This window comes from Sturnus vulgaris, chromosome 3, assembly GCF_052056855.1.
Source record: "Sturnus vulgaris isolate bStuVul1 chromosome 3, bStuVul1.hap1, whole genome shotgun sequence".
Taxonomy (NCBI): Eukaryota; Metazoa; Chordata; class Aves; order Passeriformes; family Sturnidae; genus Sturnus; species Sturnus vulgaris.
Window position 1 is genome coordinate 85,010,712 of NC_142245.1, and position 21,803 is coordinate 85,032,514.

At 37.9% G+C, this 21,803-nt stretch overlaps 1 protein-coding gene across 2 annotated transcripts in view; it reads right to left on the reverse strand.

The window, feature by feature from the left end:
- Positions 1-21,803, reverse strand: part of CD109 (CD109 molecule) — a 69,839-nt gene that overhangs the window by 20,559 nt on the left and 27,477 nt on the right. For both annotated transcript variants that reach the window (XM_014870181.2, XM_088162822.1), the window contains 18 exons: positions 21,003-21,099; positions 19,835-19,970; positions 18,890-18,999; positions 16,962-17,201; positions 16,542-16,643; positions 16,389-16,451; positions 14,768-14,944; positions 13,755-13,907; positions 12,967-13,041; positions 12,463-12,523; positions 11,807-11,942; positions 10,946-11,063; positions 8,107-8,220; positions 7,683-7,901; positions 6,860-7,004; positions 6,004-6,180; positions 1,895-1,976; positions 395-623 (listed from right to left, as the gene is read on the reverse strand). In XM_014870181.2, the coding sequence (XP_014725667.2) occupies positions 395-623; positions 1,895-1,976; positions 6,004-6,180; positions 6,860-7,004; positions 7,683-7,901; positions 8,107-8,220; positions 10,946-11,063; positions 11,807-11,942; positions 12,463-12,523; positions 12,967-13,041; positions 13,755-13,907; positions 14,768-14,944; positions 16,389-16,451; positions 16,542-16,643; positions 16,962-17,201; positions 18,890-18,999; positions 19,835-19,970; positions 21,003-21,099 (2,434 nt within the window). The remainder of the gene's footprint in view (positions 1-394; positions 624-1,894; positions 1,977-6,003; positions 6,181-6,859; positions 7,005-7,682; positions 7,902-8,106; positions 8,221-10,945; positions 11,064-11,806; positions 11,943-12,462; positions 12,524-12,966; positions 13,042-13,754; positions 13,908-14,767; positions 14,945-16,388; positions 16,452-16,541; positions 16,644-16,961; positions 17,202-18,889; positions 19,000-19,834; positions 19,971-21,002; positions 21,100-21,803) is intronic.

The window sequence follows — 21,803 nt, forward strand, 5'->3', positions numbered from 1 at the left end:
AAATCTCTTCCAGAGTCACAGACAAATCTCAAAGACAAGCCTTTTGATCTGGCACTGCCTTTATGAAAATGAGTAATTTCAATTAAATAAATTGGAATGGCTTAACATTTTTAAGACTAATTCCCCACAATAAATTTCTTTGCAAGTTCTTGGACTAAAGTCATGACAGTATTCTTGTGAACAGAAACTTTAGATTTTGCACATATAAAATTGAAGGGCTTAACACAGCTTTGCATTGCTGGGAATACATAAGGGATGTTTAACAAAATGAGGTTAAATTTTGTCCGTGTTGAAATATCCCTCTATTTCTATTAACTACCAAATGTTTGCCAGATACGATGAAAATTTATGAAGCATTCTCATAACTATGAATCATATTTATTAATTCCAATACCTGTTTATCTGGGAACCCTAGAAGGGATGACATGATGTAAGCTGTGAGAGTAATTGGATTATTGATGCCTCCTTGAAGATCACTGTGTAACACCTTCCCAGGCTCCTGGAACTCTCCGTTTAATTTCTGATGGCGGACAATCCATTTAGCTGTATCCATGAGTACATCTTCGTCAATATCTATGAACGGACGAGCTTGAAGGAAACATCTCAGTACAAAAGCTGATAACCTTGGGGAAAAGGTTCACCAAGTAAGTCAAAATTAGCCATGCATTACAGCTTCCTCTGTTTCAGATGATATAAGCATACTGTAAAGCATAAGGTGTTCTACATACCCCTACCAAGCAGAGCAAAATGCATGCCTCACCCAGATAACAAGTAGACTAAGTTTAATACACCCAAAATGAAGAGATGTCCTTTTTCATGAAGATCATCCCTTCTGCAGCTGTTTAAAAATAGAGTATAGACTCTGTCTGCCAGCACAAGTGTATCTTTATTCAAATGCTGCTCTCCTGCCTTTTGCTGCTAGGCAGAAGTTATAGCTTACAAAGTAATGCAGTTATGAGTGTCATGTTAATTACCACGACTATCCCTGTAATGATATCCTTGAAACAACCTTTGTTGTTTTGTTATTAATCCCACATTATCCCTTGACTCCCCTCTTCTCAAATGTGCATTTATGTAACTTGTCACTGCACTATTTAAGTACTAGAGTTGCCAGTACAGGTAAATAATCTTCACCTTCCAATCCATCAATACTAAGTCAAAGGGAAATTCTGCTGATGTCAATGAAAGCTGCCCACTGAGTCCAGAAGAAAGTCTCATTCAGTGGCACAGCAACAGGGACAGAAGCATGTACTGAAATACGTAAGTACATGTAAACTGAACAAGGGTGAGCAGAACAAAGCGCTGGAACCTCTCTCCGTTATCTATTTGGCTTCCACAACTATGCTCTGCATGCTCCCTGGAGTGAAACTCAGCACTGAAAAGACTTTTTCAGCTGTGTTTACAGTCTCAATAAAAGGAAGTGTGACAGATGCAAGTAGAACAAATTTTTACGACTGGGAACTCTGTTCACCCCCTACAAAATGTCTCAGTCAGTCTTCAGCTTCCAGTACAAAGATAACTGAAAATCTCATTGAAGCAGTGATGATCACATAGCCCTAAATGGTTCCAGTCAAGTGCAAGAATAACTAATTTGTTATTCTTCATTCCTTTGAGGAAAGCAACAGAAAAAACTTTCAGACTAAACTATTTCCCCGGTTAAAATAATTCATCATTCCTTTTTTTTTTTCAAAATTAAAAAACCTTGCCCTAATAATGCCTTTGACAATATGTTATCCAGAGAGAAAGACCTTAGAGTTGGCCTAAACACCTAATGAAAACCAGGCAGAAGGCTAATACAGCTGGAAACTTTTACCAGCTTCACAAAAACTTTTCAGATGCAGGGAAAATATCTAAAATACTAAAATTCCACAATGATTCTGGCAGAACTACTCACCATGTGCTCCCAGAGGGATCTTCATTTCCAAAGGCACTAAAAGAGCCATCATCCCTCTGGAAAAGCAGCTCTCTTTGGTAGCCTGAAGTGGAAAAGTAGAGACAGGTATTGAACACTTTCCTCTCATATGGATTCCAGCACAAACTGGATCTGAAACTGCACTTTCTAAGGCTGAGAAGGGCAAAACTTAAGCTTGTATTTCTTAAAAAACCTCCCAGATAAACTTTCCTTGTGCAGGAACACACAAAACCATGTAGAAAACGGCGAGGAAGTGGGCAGCAACAGCACGAAGGATCCATCTACAGAAGGAGAACCAGAAACTCCTGCGGCTGCACCCAGGGCTTCCAGGAGCAGAGAAGTGAGAGCAGAGCAGAGATGCAGTTATAGTTCATTGCTTCATCATTTTTTGGGATCTTGTGTACCTACAGAAGTGCTCTATCTTTACAGCAGAAGGAAGGACAAGCAAAAGTTAAGTGTATTCCAACTGGAAGGGCAAGGTTACAAATGCTGCTGCAAAACCAGGCCTTCTCTTCAGGTGGCTTTTGCCAAATCAGTAGGCTTTCTAGCAGAAAAAGCAAGCTGAAAGAGGTTGCTCTAAAATGAATTAAAATTTTCAAAATACCTGAAATCCTGAGAAGAACCATTTAGAATGTTACCCTAAGATTTTTTTCAATTTTTTTCAATATCCTGAACAAGTGCAGCTATCTCCTGACTGCAGGATATTCATAATAAAAGGGCCTCAAAGGCTCACTAGCTGCTCACAACCACCAGCAGCATTCTCACTCATAGATGACTTCTGTACAGAACCAGTGTTCATTCATGTAAGAGATTAAAAGTTTCCTATGATATGCTACTCACTGTAGTTTCTGGTATCTAAAGCCTTTCTTCCCTTAAATTTTGCCTGCCATTTGTGAATCAGAATAGTAAAGGCATCTATTTATAGCATTTCATAACACATCTTTTATTTCCCTCCACTTTGTCTTTTCCCTTAGTTTGACTACTTTAGCTATTATAATTAAGAAAGTATACTCATTAATCAAATCTGATAAATACAAAAACAATACAGAATCAGACAGGCAGGAAGAAAACTCTCAGGCAACCATCAGTAAGTCCTATACAAATGAATGAATTTACAGTAGTAAGTCCCGTGAGGTCCATCCAGCTATAACTATAACCACAACCCTGTAAAACGTTCCTTGCTTTCACTGATAAAGGATTAATCACCCACTTCCATACCATCCTGACTGCAGATACATAGTGAGTGAACCAGACCCCTAGTTACTGAGGAACAAATGGCCTGGTCCCTCAATCTAAGTGCCAGATGAATTAATAAGATGAATTCCTAGTCATGGTCTGTCTGTGATAGAAGAGAATGAGAAATAAAGCTGGGAATCTACTACAGTATATCTGGGTACTTTCTTATGTAAACCCAGTAGCAATAAATTTAGCTTTTGGGTTTTCTTAAGAAAAATTTGAGACTGAAATTTTTGCTTTAATATAGTGAATTTATTATGTGTTTAGCATGACAGTGGCTAATTACATCACTAAAACTGGTGAATCTTTCAGATACAGACATACCTGTAATTTCAGTTAATGACACTAAGTAAAGCACTCAGATGGAAGGAAAAAAATGGAGGAATGTGTGGCATTTCTCCCAAAGAAAAGCAAAAGTCAGTGTCAGAGTTTAAACCTCCGAATAATGCTCTATGCACAAATCCATGTATATATACAAATAGACTGCTTCCTCTTTAAACGTATCTGACTACAAGACCTGAAAATAAAGTCTGCTTCTCTGCAGAACTGGCAATATACAGCAGTAAGTATTATCATCCTGCTGGTAGTGTAAAAGCACTAGACTACAACCTCCAGCCTGCTGAGCAGCCCTTACACAGGCACAAATTCATCCCAGAACGTACACTTGGGAGGGACCAGAGAGATGAGCAGAACCAGAGGGAGAGAGATCACTCAGCTATTTCCTACATTCTGTTCGCTTTGGTCTCAGTGCCAGCCCTGCTGCAGTCACGCAAGGCTCCCGACACGAGCGTATCTAACACGGGAAGGCCGGCAGGAACGCTGGAACGGGACACCTGGAGAGGCCGCCAAGCACCGCGCCCAGTCCAGCCAACACTCAGCCACACGTGAAAAATGATGCCTCAAATGTCAGCACACAGCACGGGAAAGGCAAGGGAAAGAAGGATCCGATTCTGAAGATGTCCGCTGCTCTTCTCAGAGGGTTGGCCGGAACCCAAGAGATGTAGCAGGCTCGCTGAAAAGAGCTCGCAAGGCTGGAAGAGGAATGTGTCAGGATGGAAAGGACTTCAGAAAGATGTGGGAGACTAAAGGATCTCACCTTCTAAACAGCTTGGAAATTCTGCTCAAAATCTTTACCTCTTCAGGTCTAACAACAAAGCTTTCAGACCAGTCAGATTTTTTTTTTTTTCATTTCAGAAAAAGTGATTTAAAGATGGGATTTGTCATTAAAACAATTAAGAAATGTGCTTAAAAGGCAACTTTTCCTTGGCTTTGCCTTTGTTCTAAGCAAATAAAACTGCTAAAAGAAAGATCATATAGCAGTTTCTGCTTTATGATCCCTCCTTCTCACAAGCATTTAGCCATAAATTAATTATATTTACTTCAGATTCTGAGGTTACTTTTTTAAATACTTGGTGAATTATGACATGGGAAATAGTCTGTTTTAAATTAAATTTCATAACAATCCTTACAAAAACTGAGCCTATAAAAATTACATCTTAAGCTAAATTTCAACTTGAAGATTACACTTGAAAAAATAATCAGTCCAACAATAGAAAAACAATTATTAAAATAAAGCAAAAAAAAACAGAATAATTTTTAGATTGTGGTTCTTTTCTATATTAAGGTTACAAATATTTCAGCATACTTACTGTTTTGGCACCTACGGTGTTAAAAACACATACCTCAATTCAAAGCCTCAGAAAGAAGTTAAGAACCCAATACAATCTGTACGTAAGTGACATTTAAATCTATAATTTTCATTTGGTTTGAAATAGCTTAAATAAATCCACTATTGGAAAACTTCAGAAAACTATGGTACCAAAGCTCAGTCTTAAAAAAGTGATAGATTGCTTACAAACTTCAGAGTAGCTGTTTACATAACACATCTCTTCCTCCCCACTGTACTTTTCAACTAAACCATCTAGTAGAAGGTTTTTTTAAAAAAAAAATCATTTAACTGCTTTGACAGAAAATTGGAATCTTGATGAAAGGAAAATTTATTTTGAGCTGTGCCTCTTCCAAGGGAAATGTCAACAACTTAAAAAAAATCAAACAAAAACGACATAGAGAGAGTAAACAAAAATTGAAAATGTCATCACGATGCCTTAGTAGGGGAGTAGCTCAGATGGGGCTGGTGTCACTGCTCTCTGAGAACCAGGCTCAGCATGGAGACTGACACATGGCCAGTGTGGGACACCACAGTGAGACACTGTCTGATCCAAAAGCCAGCGTGCAGCTGTGGTCTCCAAACTTCATGATGTTCTGGAGTATCTCCCAATTCAAATATACAACAATTTCCACCTAAAAGTCGCCAGCTTTTGATTTCTAGCACAGAGCTCACTTCTGACCAAGTCTAAAATTTGTGTGGGCAAGAAAGGCAGCCATGAGATCAAATGGCACTCCTTGAGCTCTACAAGGACACGTCAGGTCAGGATGGTGTCACTGAAGATGTGAATATGGCTCACTCTGCTCACTGACTCATTTTAAACCTTTCTGCCTGAGGCAGAGATCAGAAATGTGATGCCCTCACATGTGGTTTTATCAAACGAGAAGTAATAACCATCTAGGAAAACCATGTGAATTTTCTTCTAACAAGCATTGCTGACCTGAAAAACAGCAATTATGCAAAACCAACAATCTTTTCCTGAGAAAATTTGCCCTTGTAAACAAAATAATTTGCTGTCTAATTCCATCAGCCCAGAAAAAAGAGGAAAACAAAGAAAAGAAAAGGTTTCTCTTCCAGTTCTCATGACACAAACTGAGCAATATTTCAAACACCAGATGCAGAGTCACAGAAATCTTTTTACTAGAAAGAGTTGTTCAAAATCTAACATCTGTCCTTTATGCATACAGACCTTTTCTCATAAATGATTCCGCTTTTGATCTAATATCCTCTCTCAGCTGCCTGGTTTTAGTCAAGTATTGCAAAACATAAACATTTGGAGCAAAATTGATCATGTTCTGTTCACCACAGCCATAAGGCATCTTAATCAATGATGACAAACCGTTGATAGAAGGCCCAAGTAAATCACCTGAAAGATAAAGTTGATCCAAAATTAACTCAACCTTATTGCAAATAAATGCATACCTCACACATAAAAGAAAATTGGGAGAAAATATATTAGGAATGTTTCTACTAAACACCATCAAGCAGGCATAAAAGATACTTTATCTACTGATCAACTTTATGCCCACTGATGCAGCACCCTACAGACCTTTCCAGCTACAGAGTAACTTCAAACAGTTGCCATTTTAAAAAATTAACAAAAAACACAAAACCAAACAAACAAAACCCCACATAACCAAAATCTCTTAATCCAGGAAAGTTTTTCAATAATGATATGTATTTGAAACTTCATTTATTTCTACGAAAGCCTAGGTGTCAAAGTAAACAACAATTATTCAGGTTATAGGTATCATTCTGCAGGCAGCATAGTTAGGACAGGATACTAGCAAAGTTTTCAGGACCTTCCTGACCAAAATCCAACTCGCTAACTCTGAAAATACCCTACAAACACACATTGTCATATATTAAACAAATTACAGGAATAAAACACTCCATCCATAAGGACTCCCTATGTCTAGCCTAATGCATGATGGTAAATTACTGTGACTTAATGATTCAGCCTACTTATATTGCAGTTAAATAAAAATTAATGCCATAATTAATTACAATTTCTAATGACAGAAACAGAGTAAGTTAATTCTTACCAACAGCAGTGACCTGCACTCTCTCACTGTCACTTACAACATCAGAAGGAAAAGTGAATTCCAAAGTTTTAGACACTGCCTGTCGTTTATTCCCAGTCAAATCCAAAAGGACTGTCTGAGAATATGTCTGTTCCAATCCTTCAGCCTATGAAGATAAAGACAGAGATTCTGAGTATCCTTCTGTAGCTGATCCTGCCCTGAGCAGGAAGGTTATGCTACTCCCTTCCAACCTCAACCATTCTTGGATTCTATGATCTTAAGCTTTTATTGTAGGATGAGATATATAAATGTCTACCATCTTCCATTGAAATAGAGCCTAACATGAATCAGACATAGACATCCAAAGTTAGGCAAGTCTTATCATTGTCTGGTTAACCAGAAAGTCTGGAGGCTAAAATTCCACCTGCAGCAAAATACAGAAATGTTAATCTAAACTAGACTTTGAATGAAATCCAGATGTATGGCAAAATCAATTGCACTTATCCGAAACAGGTCCACTCTCCACAGGTTGTTAAATTAGCTGCAGCACCAGGGGTTCAGTGATACACAAATAGCTTTCACCCTGCTTTCAAGAAACATTGGACAAACTATCTGTAGTAGAACAGATCTATGTGTTCATTCCTGGAAGGGGATCTAAAGAATTTCAAAGGACTTTTAAAAAATTGTTTATAAGAAGTGTTTTCTACTTAAAGCTACCTGACCCCAAACCAACCATACAGAGCAAGGGGCAGTAAAGTACATTGGTTTGCCTTTTTACTGCTCTATGCTGCCTGTTTTCAGGAACAATTTACTTCAGGAACAAGCCAAGCTGCAGACTGTTTACCTTTACTAAAACTTTCTGGATAACAGCATCAGAAGCAGCAGATGATATTGCTGTCACTTTGATGGGAATCTCTCCCAGCTGTTTTGGCTTGATTGGGAATTGAACAGTTTTCCCATCTTCACTTGGTACAGATATAGATTGTTGATTTGCTGTAGCATTAATTTCATTTGATGTTAGAATAATTTCAAAAGCATCATTCATATCCAGGATCACAGTAACCTGTAAATACAGTAACATTTGCAATAAAAAGTGTTAATTTTGAAAGGGTGCTTTCATAAGCTGCCACCTGCTTTGTGTATAAAGAAATAGGTCTGCCCACTAAAGAAAATATGCCAGTTCTCACAACAAAAGACATGGTCCCCACCAGTGATGAAAACCTTGCAATATCTAGTAACATTCAGAGATAAAGAGATTGTTATGTTACCTCAGCTTCTTCTTTCAAATAATTAAAGATGTTCACTTCCAAAATGAACTGCTCTCCTCTGACAACGGAGTATGGAAGATTCAGGAAAATGAAAAAAGGCTGAAAAACTTCTAGCTGCAAAACAAAATCAGTCATGAACCCTTACAATCAGAGACTAGAAAGAAAATTATTATACAGAGCATCTTCCAATCACTTTCAAATTTAATGACAGAGTAATGCTTATTTATACTCTACAGCTGACAAAACATATTAATGCAGGGCTGAAACAGAAGGCAAAGATGCTTCTGGTCATTAGCACCTTCAGAGACACCATTCAGAGGAGAGCTGCTGACAGCTTTGACAGGACAGTCCCAATAGAGGCAGCTGAACTAGGACTACGAGTCTATTATCTGGCACGTTTGGAAGCTGTGATCTGTCCTGAGCTCTCATTAAGGTAACTGAATTGCTTTGAGTACACAAGTAATGCATTGATGTCAGTTGACCTATCTTCATGCCAATATACCAGTAACTAAATAACTGACTCACCTAAATTTTGTATCACAACACCACCTTACAATGATTTTTTTTATTTAGTAAAATTAATCTTAGCATAAGTTCTTTAGCTATACTTCTAAAAATACATACTATATTAAGTAAAACTAAAACTGTAGAAATGTAGCAAGCAGTTTCTTTAATCTGTAAACAGAGGGTTTTGGAAGAAATCTTGGCTCTAAGAAGTCAATGGTAAGGTCTCATCAAGCTGAATGAGGTCAAAATTTCACTGTTTATGAACGTCTGTACAATAAGAATGGTTGAGACGTGATATATTTTATTATCAAAATGTTAACTAAAATTATTTTAATTCAGTTTGCATTTTAAAACATCTTCCAAGTGTTTTGAGTTTCAGAAACAAAAATCCCTCATCTTTTTTTTTCTAGCTAGCAAATATTCCAATGCTTTCTCCAAAGAACAGAAGTTGTTTGCTAAAGGTCTCAGTGTCATAAACTTCTTTAGATATTAAACATTAGAGAAGTTCTGATGGAGACTTTTTTGGTTAGTTAATAGTAAAGGTTTTCCCTATGTATATATTTTCTTTGCCTTTTTGGTTTTACTTTTCTTTGAAACTTGAGTCTTACACTCAGGAATATGCCAGTATATTAAAATAAAATACAACTGAGTAAAATTACTGACACTGTGTAGGAGAAGTCAAAACAAGACCATGATGCAAAGCAGTACATGACACGCAGATGTCATTTATTTCCCCCACTACATTTTTCATGTCTTTCTTTTACTTGCCTCTCTGTATGGTACTGATTAACATGTTTCAGCCATATGGAACTCTAAGCACAACCTAAATGTCCCAACAATAGTGAAGTACTGAACAGTGCATGGGGGTGATTATAGCTAAATTATTATCTCAACATCTGTTCTACTTGGAGCCTTCTCACATTTGAGGATGAGAGGCCAAGTGTGCATTTCCATACAGTTTTAATCAGAAAACTATTCCTCTTTCTGTCCCATCTCTGCCAAGCCAAGTGAAAGAAACAAGAATCAAGATTCCAGTCTGCAAGGAGCCTTAGCCACAAAATCCAGATTGGGCTCCAAATTCTGTAGTGGAGTTCAGATCAGGATGTTCAAAGCACATGCTCTGTGTCTGGTATAGCAGCCAACTGTGAAATCTGGACCTAGATCTCACTTTGGATCTCAGAAGTTGCCCCTCCCCAGGAATCTGAGGGCATGAGAACTTAAATGGATAAGTTGGCTGTCTTCAATCTATGCTTACACTAGTCCAGGAACCAAGATGGAAATCTACAGCCCACTATTACAGTCTCAATCCTTCTAAACTTAGGTATGGAAGTGGAGTTGTCTCTGACAGGAACATAGTTTCTCTAGGATCTTTACATAATGAACAGAGGGATTATTCTGTGGATGTAAAATACTAGCTAAATGAGACTTCAATAATTAATTTCTATTTTAAACAGGCTAAACAACTCTCTAAGTAGTGGTTTCCTTAAATACAGGGTGATTCTAGGAAAACTTGTACACTGGGAATCTCAGGTTAGAGATCTAACCTGAGGGCTGCTGAATTTAGCTTAAATTGCTAACACTTGGGAAGTAAGAAAAGAGCCTCAGGACACAGGTTGGGAGTAAGAAGACCCTCACCCCATGCCTACTTCTCAGTCTACTCTGCTCCTCAGGCTAAGTCATCCAAAACTTAGCACCTATCACAGATCACAGAATGGTTGTGCTGGGAGGGACTTCTGGATGATATCTAGTCCAAGCCCCCTGCAAGTTTACCTAGAGCAGGTTGTACCTGTGTTTACTCCAGGACTGCTTTTGACAGATAAATTTAGTCTTAAATCAACTCTCCTCCCTCCTGGGGTAAGCATTAGCCATCAGTGTTAGCAGAGAAGCAGACAAACGTCTCTCACATCCCAGCCACCTCTTCCCTGCCAGTCTGTGCAAACCTCACTGCCTGCATTACCAGCTCATGGACTGCTCTCTGGGCAGAGCCAAGAAAACATGGAACACTGCTCTCAAATAGTCATTCCCCCTTTCTACACACAAAGATTCTGAAACAGGCACATCCTGGAAGTACTTCAACAAAAAAACCACTCCAACAGAAATAGGCATCCAAACATCTGTGTGGAGTCTTAGATATTCATATGAGCAGGAAGGGAAGGCAGATACAATATCACATACGTCTTCAGAGATTTTGTTTTCTTTACAGTTCAAACACACATGGCCTCTCAATCTCTTCATTACTATAGGGAGATGCTGGTGTTAGAACTAAATCAGAGTCCAGCAACAGCCTGCAGTGTCAGCAGCCCTAAAGGAGAGCTCTCTAGTGAGATGGTACCTCCACAGGAGCAGTCGCCACTCCAAGCCCGCCCTTCTCAGAGAGCACGAAAGCACTGGCTACCCAGGATGTGATGGTGTCAGGCACAATGGCATCCACTGTGGTTTCTGTGTCAGATCTGATGGCAGAAGGGGAGAGCAGACTTTCAAAACCATCCATTTGCAGACATCAGTAAGTGGACACATATGTTTAAAATGCATGAAAAATTAAGTCCAAATTCCTGGAAAGAAAAGCTTCTCATTATGCGTTTCTCTTTTTCTAACCATTTAGAAATACTGTGATGGGAAAAAATTATTTTAAACATTTAAATTATTTTAAATTGCATGAATTGAAGGTAACTACACTGGATCATATTACACATAATCCACTTTTACAGGCTGTTTAAAGCAATCCCAGATGATGGTTGCTTCCTGAACTTCTCAGCTGTAAAAGAATACAAGATTTGTGCTTCACAACACAGGTCAGATTTCACCATCATTTGACAGCTTGACCTATTCACTAAATTAGGTGCAGATAGCAATAGATCTGCCTTTCTGAGCTCATCACAATCTTATGTACTGTAGAGAAAAAGGCTAGGTCTCCTTATCCATTATCTCCCCATTTGTAAAAGTAAGAGTTTATTTCTTTTGTCTCTAGGACTTTTATCTAGCTTCTATGGAAACTCCTAGGCCTTCAGTCAGGCATAATCCTCTCTCGTGCAGTTATACAACTCCTTTTTTTTGATCTCCAATCTCACTTATGGCCTCTAGGTGGTAGCAGAACATAAATCTACATTTTTAAGCAGTGTTTTTACGCTACTGAAACCTACAAAAAGAAAACCTGGCAAGTGCAAATTGGTTTCATTTTGTTTCTAACTTATACCTCGTTTCAGTGTCGACCCAAAGCCAAGTCTCTGGAAAATGTGTCCTCACGTAGAGATTGCTGAAATCAGGAGGCCCGTTTTTAGATACCGGCATATCCTCACCGAAACCATCTTCTATAGGTATCATTCCACCATCTACAAAATAAAAAATACTGTCCTACCTCCAAATAATTATATTTAGAAAACTCAAATAAATACAATGAAGAAAAGTCAAATTAATATATTGTTTGGAGCCTAATCTATAGCTTTGGTACATATGATAAGACTACTCTAGGACACTAGAAACTTTTTAAATATAAGAATAAAAAAAGTTTCACACAAATTTCTACGTGGCCTCTGTGGAGTGCTGATGAAACTGATGTAATTTGGCTACACATGACAAACTACTGCAATATACAGAAACTGGAGCTGCAAATGAAAACTCCACTCATCCTCAGGCTTTTAAGAGGTAATGCCACTGCAGTAAAAAAGGAAAATTTCAGAAATGCTAATTGTATTAATTTTGTATGTCTTGAACCTTTGAAATGGTAATTATTTGCAAGGCTGGATGCAACCTGTATACAGCACAGTAAGGAGACATAATAGGGGCCCTATCCCATGGACCTCCTTCCCCACTCAGTAAATTAGATTTGGCTACATTTGTTGTATTACTTACAAAGAAAATGTTCCTTATCCTCCTCAAGAACTGCATCAGTTGATACCCATAGGCTGCATTTCTGGATAAAATTTATACAGTGTATCTCAATACAGGACATTCAGGACATCAACAGTGCTTATCTATCTTCGTTTTCTCCTCCTTCTTTTTAGGTAAATAAAGCCATAAAGCAAGCATAAAACTAAAGCAAATAATATACAGGAACCTAAAAATCTAAGAGGATATGAATCTGAATATTGCCATAATGACTGAAAACTTTTCAAAGTAAAGACTATATCAAGCATAAAGCAACCTGTATTTATAGAAGTATAAATATATTTATTGGTATTCAGAGTATCACATATTGACAAAATTCACAATTCGAAACTCATATAAGCCTTAAAAACATTTCATTGCCTATAGTTGCAAAAGTTAAAAAGTTCACTTTTTTCTAGCAAGTGATGTGCAAATCACTAAGTAGTAAAAAAACCAACAGCCTAGAAATATGAAGAAAAAATAAAGTACCTGAAATACACCATAAGAACCTCTGACCAGGGGGAAATACTGCACTGTGCTGTATAAATTGAGCTCATGGAGGACCTAAGGGGAAAAAAACAAAATCATCCAAAGACTGAATGCCAAATCACAATTTTAAGGACTTTCACTGTTGCTAATTCATACAGCTGTACACAAGCTGTAGGTTGCTTAGGTCTCATTACAAAGAGAAAATAATCTGTGATAGAATGCAGAGGGTTAAGTTGGAGTGGTTTTATGATAATGGAAGAGTGACTAAGACTGTATAGAAACCTGGAATAGAGCCCATTGATATTTTATGGCACTTAGGCTATGTCCTTTGAGCACTTTAGGAATTGATATATATATTGTAAGCTCTTTCAAACTGTAGATGCAGCAGAGCTTCTGCAAGTAAAGGTAATTTAAACATATGAATAATTTATTCTTTCCTCCCAAGAAAACATTCTTTATTTTGTATTATTAATTTTAAATAGCACAAAACATAAATCATTAGGATTTTTTTCCGACTTTTCTGAAAGAAGAAACTGCCAAGCCTTAATAATTCATCAAATGAAGAACAATGAAAAATTGATTAGAATTGGAAATGCTGTGCCTATTGCCTTTTAAGCCTTACAATCTCTGCCACCCATGTGACTTGCAAAAAGAACAAAAAGCATAATTACAGGCTAAAAATCATACTCAAAGAACATTACTTATTCGGCATATAATCTGTAGCATTTCCACACACATAGACCTTTCGTACACACAATAATGACAACCTTCTTTTCCCATATACTTACAGATTCCTCTGTTATGTCACTACTTTCTCCCAGAAGCTTTGCACTTTTATCAACAACTGAAAGTCCAATTACTGATCCTGGCTCTGTTGTACTGATTTTAAGGGAGATTTTCTCAGATGGCTTGGCCTTATCTTTGCTCCAAGAGATTTTAATCTAGAAAAAAATGAAACACAGTTTAAATTTAAATTCTACAGTGATATTTACAGCTGTTAACAACTCCCAGGAAGTAGATTTTTTATATTATTTGGCAATAATTAAGAACCTGAATTTGCTTTTCCTAGAACCCTTGGGATGCTGGGAACCTCTGAGTCTTTTTCCTAGGACTTTTGGTTACTTGGATAAATCATGAGGCAAATGGAGACATTTTTCATGCAGCAGGACAAACAGGCTCGCTGCAGATGTCTGGTTGTAAGTGTTAAAGTCTCCACAGGACAGAAAGAATTTGAACCCAACCAGCCTTTGGATGGCCTCACCTATGAAAAGTTATAGCAAGGCTTTTATTTGCACAAAGGACCAAATCCCATCCTGGTAAGTAAGCTGGAAAAATCAATTCATTGATGCAATAAGCACTTTCTCACTCTTCTTCAAACTTTTTTGACTTAAAGTATGGTTAGTCACATGAAACACAAACACTGGTCACAAGTGACCACTGCCTGGCTAGAACAAGGTCTTTTTAAACTTTTACAATTCTACCCTTAGAGCACTTATGACACCTTGTCATAATATTGGCTAGAGTAACCTTTGGCTCAGTAATTGACCAAACCACCAAAAACACAAGGAGATGCTGTGCATCTGTTTATATGGAAAACACAGAACCAGTAGAAAGGACTTTCAAATATGTCAAAACTAGACCCTAATTGCATTGGTATTATCAAAAGTCTTTCCAAAGACTTGCACAAATCTCAGATTATATCCTCAATGAAAAAGTTTTTACATTTACAATCCTATGATCTTAAATACTGTTAACAAAACACAGACAAAAATATGGTCTCAGACAAGTTCAATACAATTACCTTGTCATCCAAAGCAGGCTGGATGGGGACAGTGAGAGCATCATTTACAACCACTCCAAGCTCATCTACATAGAATACAAGTATAGATGCCAAAGGAGCCCAGGAATTATCTGCTGTTAAAGTGAATGTTTTTGTAGACTTTGTGCCAAAAGCCATAATTTGTTCCTTAGATAATACCTGAAAGAGAAAAAAAATCAAACACTCAAACTGTTTGTATCCTCAATATATCATACACTCAGCAATTTGTTCTACAAGTAGCTGTTAAAGAAGAGACACATACCTGTGATTCATTTTTTTTACTAACTGGTAGACCAGTTCTGTGAAAATGGGCATGATAGCTGATGTAACATGTAAATAATAGGGTTTTTTTCTATGTTTTAATTCCTGTATCACTATGGACAAGTAAAGAACTCCAACAAGTACACATACAAGGTATCTGAACATAAAAATACAACAGTAGTAGGGTTGGCTCATGTGGGTTATCTGTACCAGCAATTGAGTTTGGATCAGGCATATAGTTTCAAAAGCAAACCTCCAAAACACCCCTATTTAGAACACTTTGTTTTGCCTCATGGAGAGTGTGAACTGGGGTCTAGTAATGTGCTCCAGTTAAAAGCATGCATTCATTTTAATAGATCAAATTAGAGCCAGTCTGAAGCTACCCCAAATACCTGGATATCAGGTCCACAGCATCAATTTTTTCACTCTAAATTTGCTCCTACTAGATCATACACTTATAATGAAAACAGAGAGATGAAGGGCAGTTCCCTGCCTTTGGTTGTATGGACCTGATTCATTCTAAACCTTCTAGAGAGTGTTTCTATTTTAGAAAATATATATGAACGCCCACATTTAACATGGTTTTCCTAATTCAGTTTACTGTTAAAGCCTGTGAAAGAAAAAGTATCCTAGTTACCGTGGTCACTAAGATGCAGACTGTGAACAAGACAGACAGGATGGGAAACTCATGATAGTATATCTAATAAATCTTTCAGATCCTTCAAGATACAGTAGAGAAGTTGAGCAATTAAGCCACTACCCAAGATATTTATTTTAAAATGCTTCCTAGTAATCCCCTTGTTAAGAACGCCTCTCTGTCCACTCAACCATCTGTTTCCTCAGCAGGCAGCTCTTCTCACCCTGTACCCACAGGCTCAGCCTGACAGTCCCGAATCTGCACAGAGGCTCCACCAGGCTCCTGCTTCCATCTGCATCTGCAGGACCGCCTGACAAAGCCACAGCTTGGGCTGCTCCTGGGACATCCTTGTCCCTTCTCCCATTGCAGAAGCTCTGCTCAGTCAGAAGCAGTATTGTTCTCACACTTGTGCCTTGTCTCACATCTGCAAGCAGGGATAACCCAGCACCCAGATCAGACAAGCACTTTTTCCAGAAGGACTTCCTTACAGTGCCAGGGGCATTCCTCCTAGGTAGAATAATAGAGATCTCTTTCAAAAAGGACCATCCTAGTGGAAAGGAAGTTTTTGAGCTTCCTCCTCCACAAAGCACAATTTAAAAAATGCTGAATCTCTCAAATGTTCAATCATATTCCACTCACTGGAGTATTTCTCAAGTTGGTAAAAGTCATCTTGGATTGTCCCCATACGTAAAGCCTGTAACTTACCAGATAGTGATACTCTCTCACTGGCTTGTTGCTTGCAATGCTCAGCTCAAAAGGCTGCCCAGCCTAGGAAAAGCACATGATTCATATGGATGAGTAGGGAAAAACCATTAGTAACTTGGTTTTTATCATAGCAAGTTTTGTATCAGACTGTACCTTTATTTCCTGGCTCTTTGTTTTAAGCTGGAGATAAGTCTGACTGGAGGAGCTGAACACATCATAAACACCTATGTCAGTCTTACTGCTGAGGAACTCTGCCTGTGAGACAGTGCAAAAAAACCCCTTAACAGCAAAATCTGTGACATTCCTATATGTAGTACAGCTTACAAGAGCATGGACTTCTCAAAAGTCCACTTTATGCTTTGGGTATCTGGCGTTTTTCCTTTGATATCATGGTGCAAGTATTAAATCCCATTTGACAGATCTCTCACTTTCTTTCCAGCTGTAACATGAAGTAACAAAAATAACAATAGGTGACATGTCAGCTGCTGCAGATAGCAGGACAGCACATCACTGATCCCAGCCCACACAATTGCGTGTGTCAACACTCCAAAGAGACATGTTACAAAGCAGTACCTGAACTCTCAGAGTTTTTGTATCAGGCAGGATTGGAAACTCAACATCAATTACTCCATTTTCTGGAACTGTGTAGTTCAGGACATGGACTGTCAGATTTCTCTCCTCTGTTGCCTCATTTTCCAGATGAGAAAGCGAAGAGTGATGGAAAAGCAGGTCTGACTGTTGTGCAGTGATTGTTACAAGATTATGTCTCTCTTCAGCTGTCAGCTGGCTGCTATCAGAACGTGATACCTTTAGCTAAACAAAAAGAAGGAAAACAATTATCAAACCCATCAAACAGGGTAAAGCTAAAATGCACAGTAACAATATTTGCACTCACATCATTAAAAAAAATGCATCTTCAGATTTCTCACACATCAATAGTTTTATTTCTGTTCTCTACCAAGCACTGCAAGTAGGCAAGTCAGGCAAGAACAAAATTATTCATAACTCCAGGGAATAAAAAAAGAGTAAAAGCAAAGGAGATGGAACTGAAAGGAGATGCTGAATTTCAGCTCTCCCAATTACTTTTCTAGCTGAAAATGTTTGTGTCTCAGATTAACTGTATGTATCCTACCTATAGTCTGAATACTTAATTTTATCACTTGCATTTCACCACCGTAAGAAAGGGCAACCTAACATTTTTTCACATCATGTGGGAAAATGAGTCAGATGAGCAGAGATGGTGCTGAGTTGGATGTGTTTATGAATTCATTAAATGAGTTGAAGACTGAAGCCAGGCCCAAAATTGACAGTGTACAACTTACATCAATCAGCACTACAATTTACAATCTTTATGCCCACATTCAAGCAGATTTTCATCCAGTAAAATCATTCTTATTCTGCATTATACACTACAAAAAAATCAACTTTTCTATTTAAAAGCATTGAACTGATGTTTCCCTTTTCTTTTTCAGTCCATAGATGTCACTGCTTTACCTCTCCTCCTCAGCCACAATTTTCCTGCTCTCTCTCTGAAGAGCATATGCTCTTCGTGTAAGATCCCCACTTTTTAGTAACAGCAGCAGCTGCTCATTCACACTTCTTTGGGAGAATAACTGATACCTTCCTGTCTGCCAGCTGCAAAAATTGCCAGATGCCTTAGCTATCTCTCACTCAGTTCATCTTTGGAAGAGAAGAAAAAAACAGATGGATTCAAATTAGGATGCTGGCAAAGAAAATGAAAAGCACAAAAACCAAAAGCCCAAATGATCAGGATAGCATAAAGCTATGTCTTGAGCCAATCTACTCTGGAAGAGCATATTCAGCCTAAATCACTGCTATTTAGGTCTCATTTCTATACAGTAAAGAACTCTAAAATTTATTCCCCTTTTCAAGAAAAATGCAGTGATACAATATGCAGCCTCTGCAAAATGCAGAAATACTGAATGCAGAGGAGGGACAGAAGAACATGAAATATTTCTGAGTGAACTGCAGCTGGCATGAAAAAGGACAGAAGGCAGAAACAACACTTTCACTTGAAAGCAATGTGGTTTAATGAATTTTAACTGAATTATGTGAAAAATGCTTAAATATACAAATTCATTATATAAAGTATATATTTGTGTGTGTATGTAGATATATATATATATACATATACAGATAGATACACAAATACTATAAAGAGGTTTGAAACTTAATAACTAATCTGTTGTTTCAAAGCACAGTCAAAAATAACATCTAGGGAAGATTTCTCTTCCATAAGAATGCTAACAAACTATACACAAATATATCCTGCCAAGACTACAGCATTCCCTGCCACTTTACCCTTTTCTAGAGCAAATGCCTTCAAGTTTAGTATTTGCTGATACGTATTGTGAAAAAAAAAGGGAATTTTAAAATAATTCTGTAAATTACAATTAAAAATCCAAGGCAAACTTTGCAATCTAAGGGTAGAGAAGTTACATTTGTTTATCCACAGGTAATAATCAAACAAAAGAACTTACAGTAGCTATGAAGTTCAGAGAAGGCTTTATAACTCTAGTGTAGTCCAGAAATTCAATAAAATAGTCACTTTGCTTTGGAAATATGATGGTACTTGAATTTTGGGAAATTCCTGTTGAAAAATTGTATGTGTTTAGACAAAATGCATTTAACACATATTTTACTTCAGGAGCAACACAATTTACTGCCCATGGCTTTGAAATAATTCTATCATCTTTTTCACCATTTCCACTCCTATCATTCTTCATTCTTCTAGCTGAGCATCAGTACAAAGGCAGTATATGAACTGGTACTGCCTGCCACAATGCAATATAAGATATACCACACAGGACTCCACTTACACAAGGAAGGCACTTACTAAATCCCAAATCAGTCAGCTTCACCTTGCTGGGGTTTCTACAGAAAGTCTATAATGAAGCCTAGTTTTTGGGACAGACAGAAATTTTGTACACGATTTTTTTTTCCTAATGTGCAAGGTGCAGTGGAACATGAACTCACAAAAACCTCTCAGTTTGCAAATCAGTCCATCTAGAAAAGGCTAGAATATGGACAACCCAGGACCAGGGAAGACTTTCTACTAATGTAGCTTAGAAATACACAATGCCAGGTAAGTTTATGATTAAAGTTAAGTTTGTAAAGTTCAGGCTAATGCAAGCAATTCTTTATGCCTGCTCTTCTCATCAGAAATGATCAGTCACTGACTTTAAGCTACTATCCGAATGTGTTTGTTGGTTATTTAATAAATCATTTAGCATAGAACTCTATTCAACAGAGTTAACAGCTGGTTAAACTATTAAATTTCTAGGCAAGCAACATTCAGATAATATATTTGAATGTGGATGGTTTGTGCTGACATCAGTACATGATACTTTTTAGAGCTCCAGCCTGTTCCACACAGCATTAAGGGCCTCTGGATTTCTGCCAGAAGACCTCACACAGCCACGTACCTGTGAGTGACTCAGTCACCACCGCGATCATTTCTATCGGCTCTGTGTAATCACTGTCACCTTGGTGCCACGACTGCTCAGCATTCAAGTTTTGCAACATAAGCTTGTTACAGGTTACATTCACAGATCCATTTATCTGCAATGTAGGAAAAAGTAATTGTTGGGTCAGAAAAGCCAAGGACACCTTTCTGTCTACAGTAGCTTATTTCTGGTTAAGTCCTCTAGCTCTCTCCACGTACAAATTTTGGAGTGTGAACACCAGAAAATTATGAATGCTGACCCTTTGTATTTTTGCAATCAGCAACCATTTTTATTAAATCCAGTAGAAGTTCACTACTTTTTAGAGGCAACAATGATTTATGGAAAAAATTACTTTTTTTTTCCTAATTTCTAGAATTATGCACTTCTACATGGCTAGTGCAGTGGTACCTAAGATTTACAGGAAAATACAATGAACAAGTTCCTGCCTGAGGAGAGGGGTATACCCTATTCCAGCATCTGAGCTCAGAATTTCTGTAGACTAAGTGATGCTGAAGGCACTGAAGTTGGACAGTGGCTGAAGTCAGCAAACAAAAAATTACAGTTACTTCATGTAGCAGAAATTTAACCTTTTTTAAACACAGACCCCATGTCAAAAGTAAACTGTCTGATTTTGCAAAGGGAATGCAATGAATCTATCACCTCTTTTAAGCCTTCAGATTGAAACTCTGTGTCTTCTTCAATGTCATGCTTCGGATTACAATTAGTGCAGTAGCTCAAATGTAATTGCTGGTAATTAGTAGGCAAAATGCTTTGGTTTCTCCCATGCCAGAGCTGCACCTATTGGAGTTTTCTTCTCTGGCCTTGTGACACAGAGCTCAGTGTGCAGGAGCAGACACTGGGCCAGGGAGCATTCCTGAGCACGGGTCCTCCAGCACCTATGCAGCTTCTGGAAAAATTTTCTACCTGGGTCAGTTGGTACTCTCCAAAATAACTTCCAGGCACAAGTGAAGGGAGCACAGGTACCAAGTATCATTCCCAACAAGCAGTCTGAATGTAGATGCTTTAGGCTGGAAATTAAAGAGATTTTAACTCTCTCCAGCTGAACTCAGCACTCAGGAATGATTCCAAGCATGATTTAACCCACAACAGGACACAGACTTAAAGAAACTACTAAGAGATGACTCACCTCCATTGTTGTTGTTATATTTCTCTTGTTTGTCCAGTAAGAAACAGAAAGGCAAGTGACTGTTACAGTTCCCTTTACTGGCTTTCCATAGGTGTACCTGAAACACATCAGTCAAAGTCAAATAACACACCACCCTCCAGAACTTGGGCTCCTGAACAGCTCTCAAGTCAAAAGATCCTACTAAATTATTATTCTCTGGCTCAAACAGGCATAGAACACATTTCTGCTTTAAAACACGGAGTTTGCCATGTTTATCAACACTTAAGCTGGAAGCCCAAAACCTGTAGAAGATACACAGTGCTGCTCTTTCCACTACGTAAGCTCTACAAACCTATTAAAATTATTATAGGCTGTATGATGTACAAAAGTTAACTATACTAAGCTAAAAGCTGAAAGCAAATTATTGAACAGAACACTGATGTAGCATCATAACTAATATGCAGTAGAGTTAAAATGGGATGTGGGAAGTGTATTTTGCTTACCAAATACTGCTAACACAAAATGAGATATGTCCAGATATTTGGTAATAATTATTACTACTTATTTAGTAATCACAATCTCAAAAAATCATTGCAAACAATGTCCAGCAGTGGCAAATCTGAAAACTGTAACATACTCCCTTCTTGGGATGACAGTAGCAACCTGCAGTCACTAAGCAGCAATAAAACAAAGTTTTGTATAAATGTTTCCAAGTCATACTTAAGAGAAACTATGACACTATCAGATAGAGACAGAGAGACAAATATGGGAAGGAATAACATGGGGACAGACAGAACACCTAAAATCATTCTAGTCCTCAGC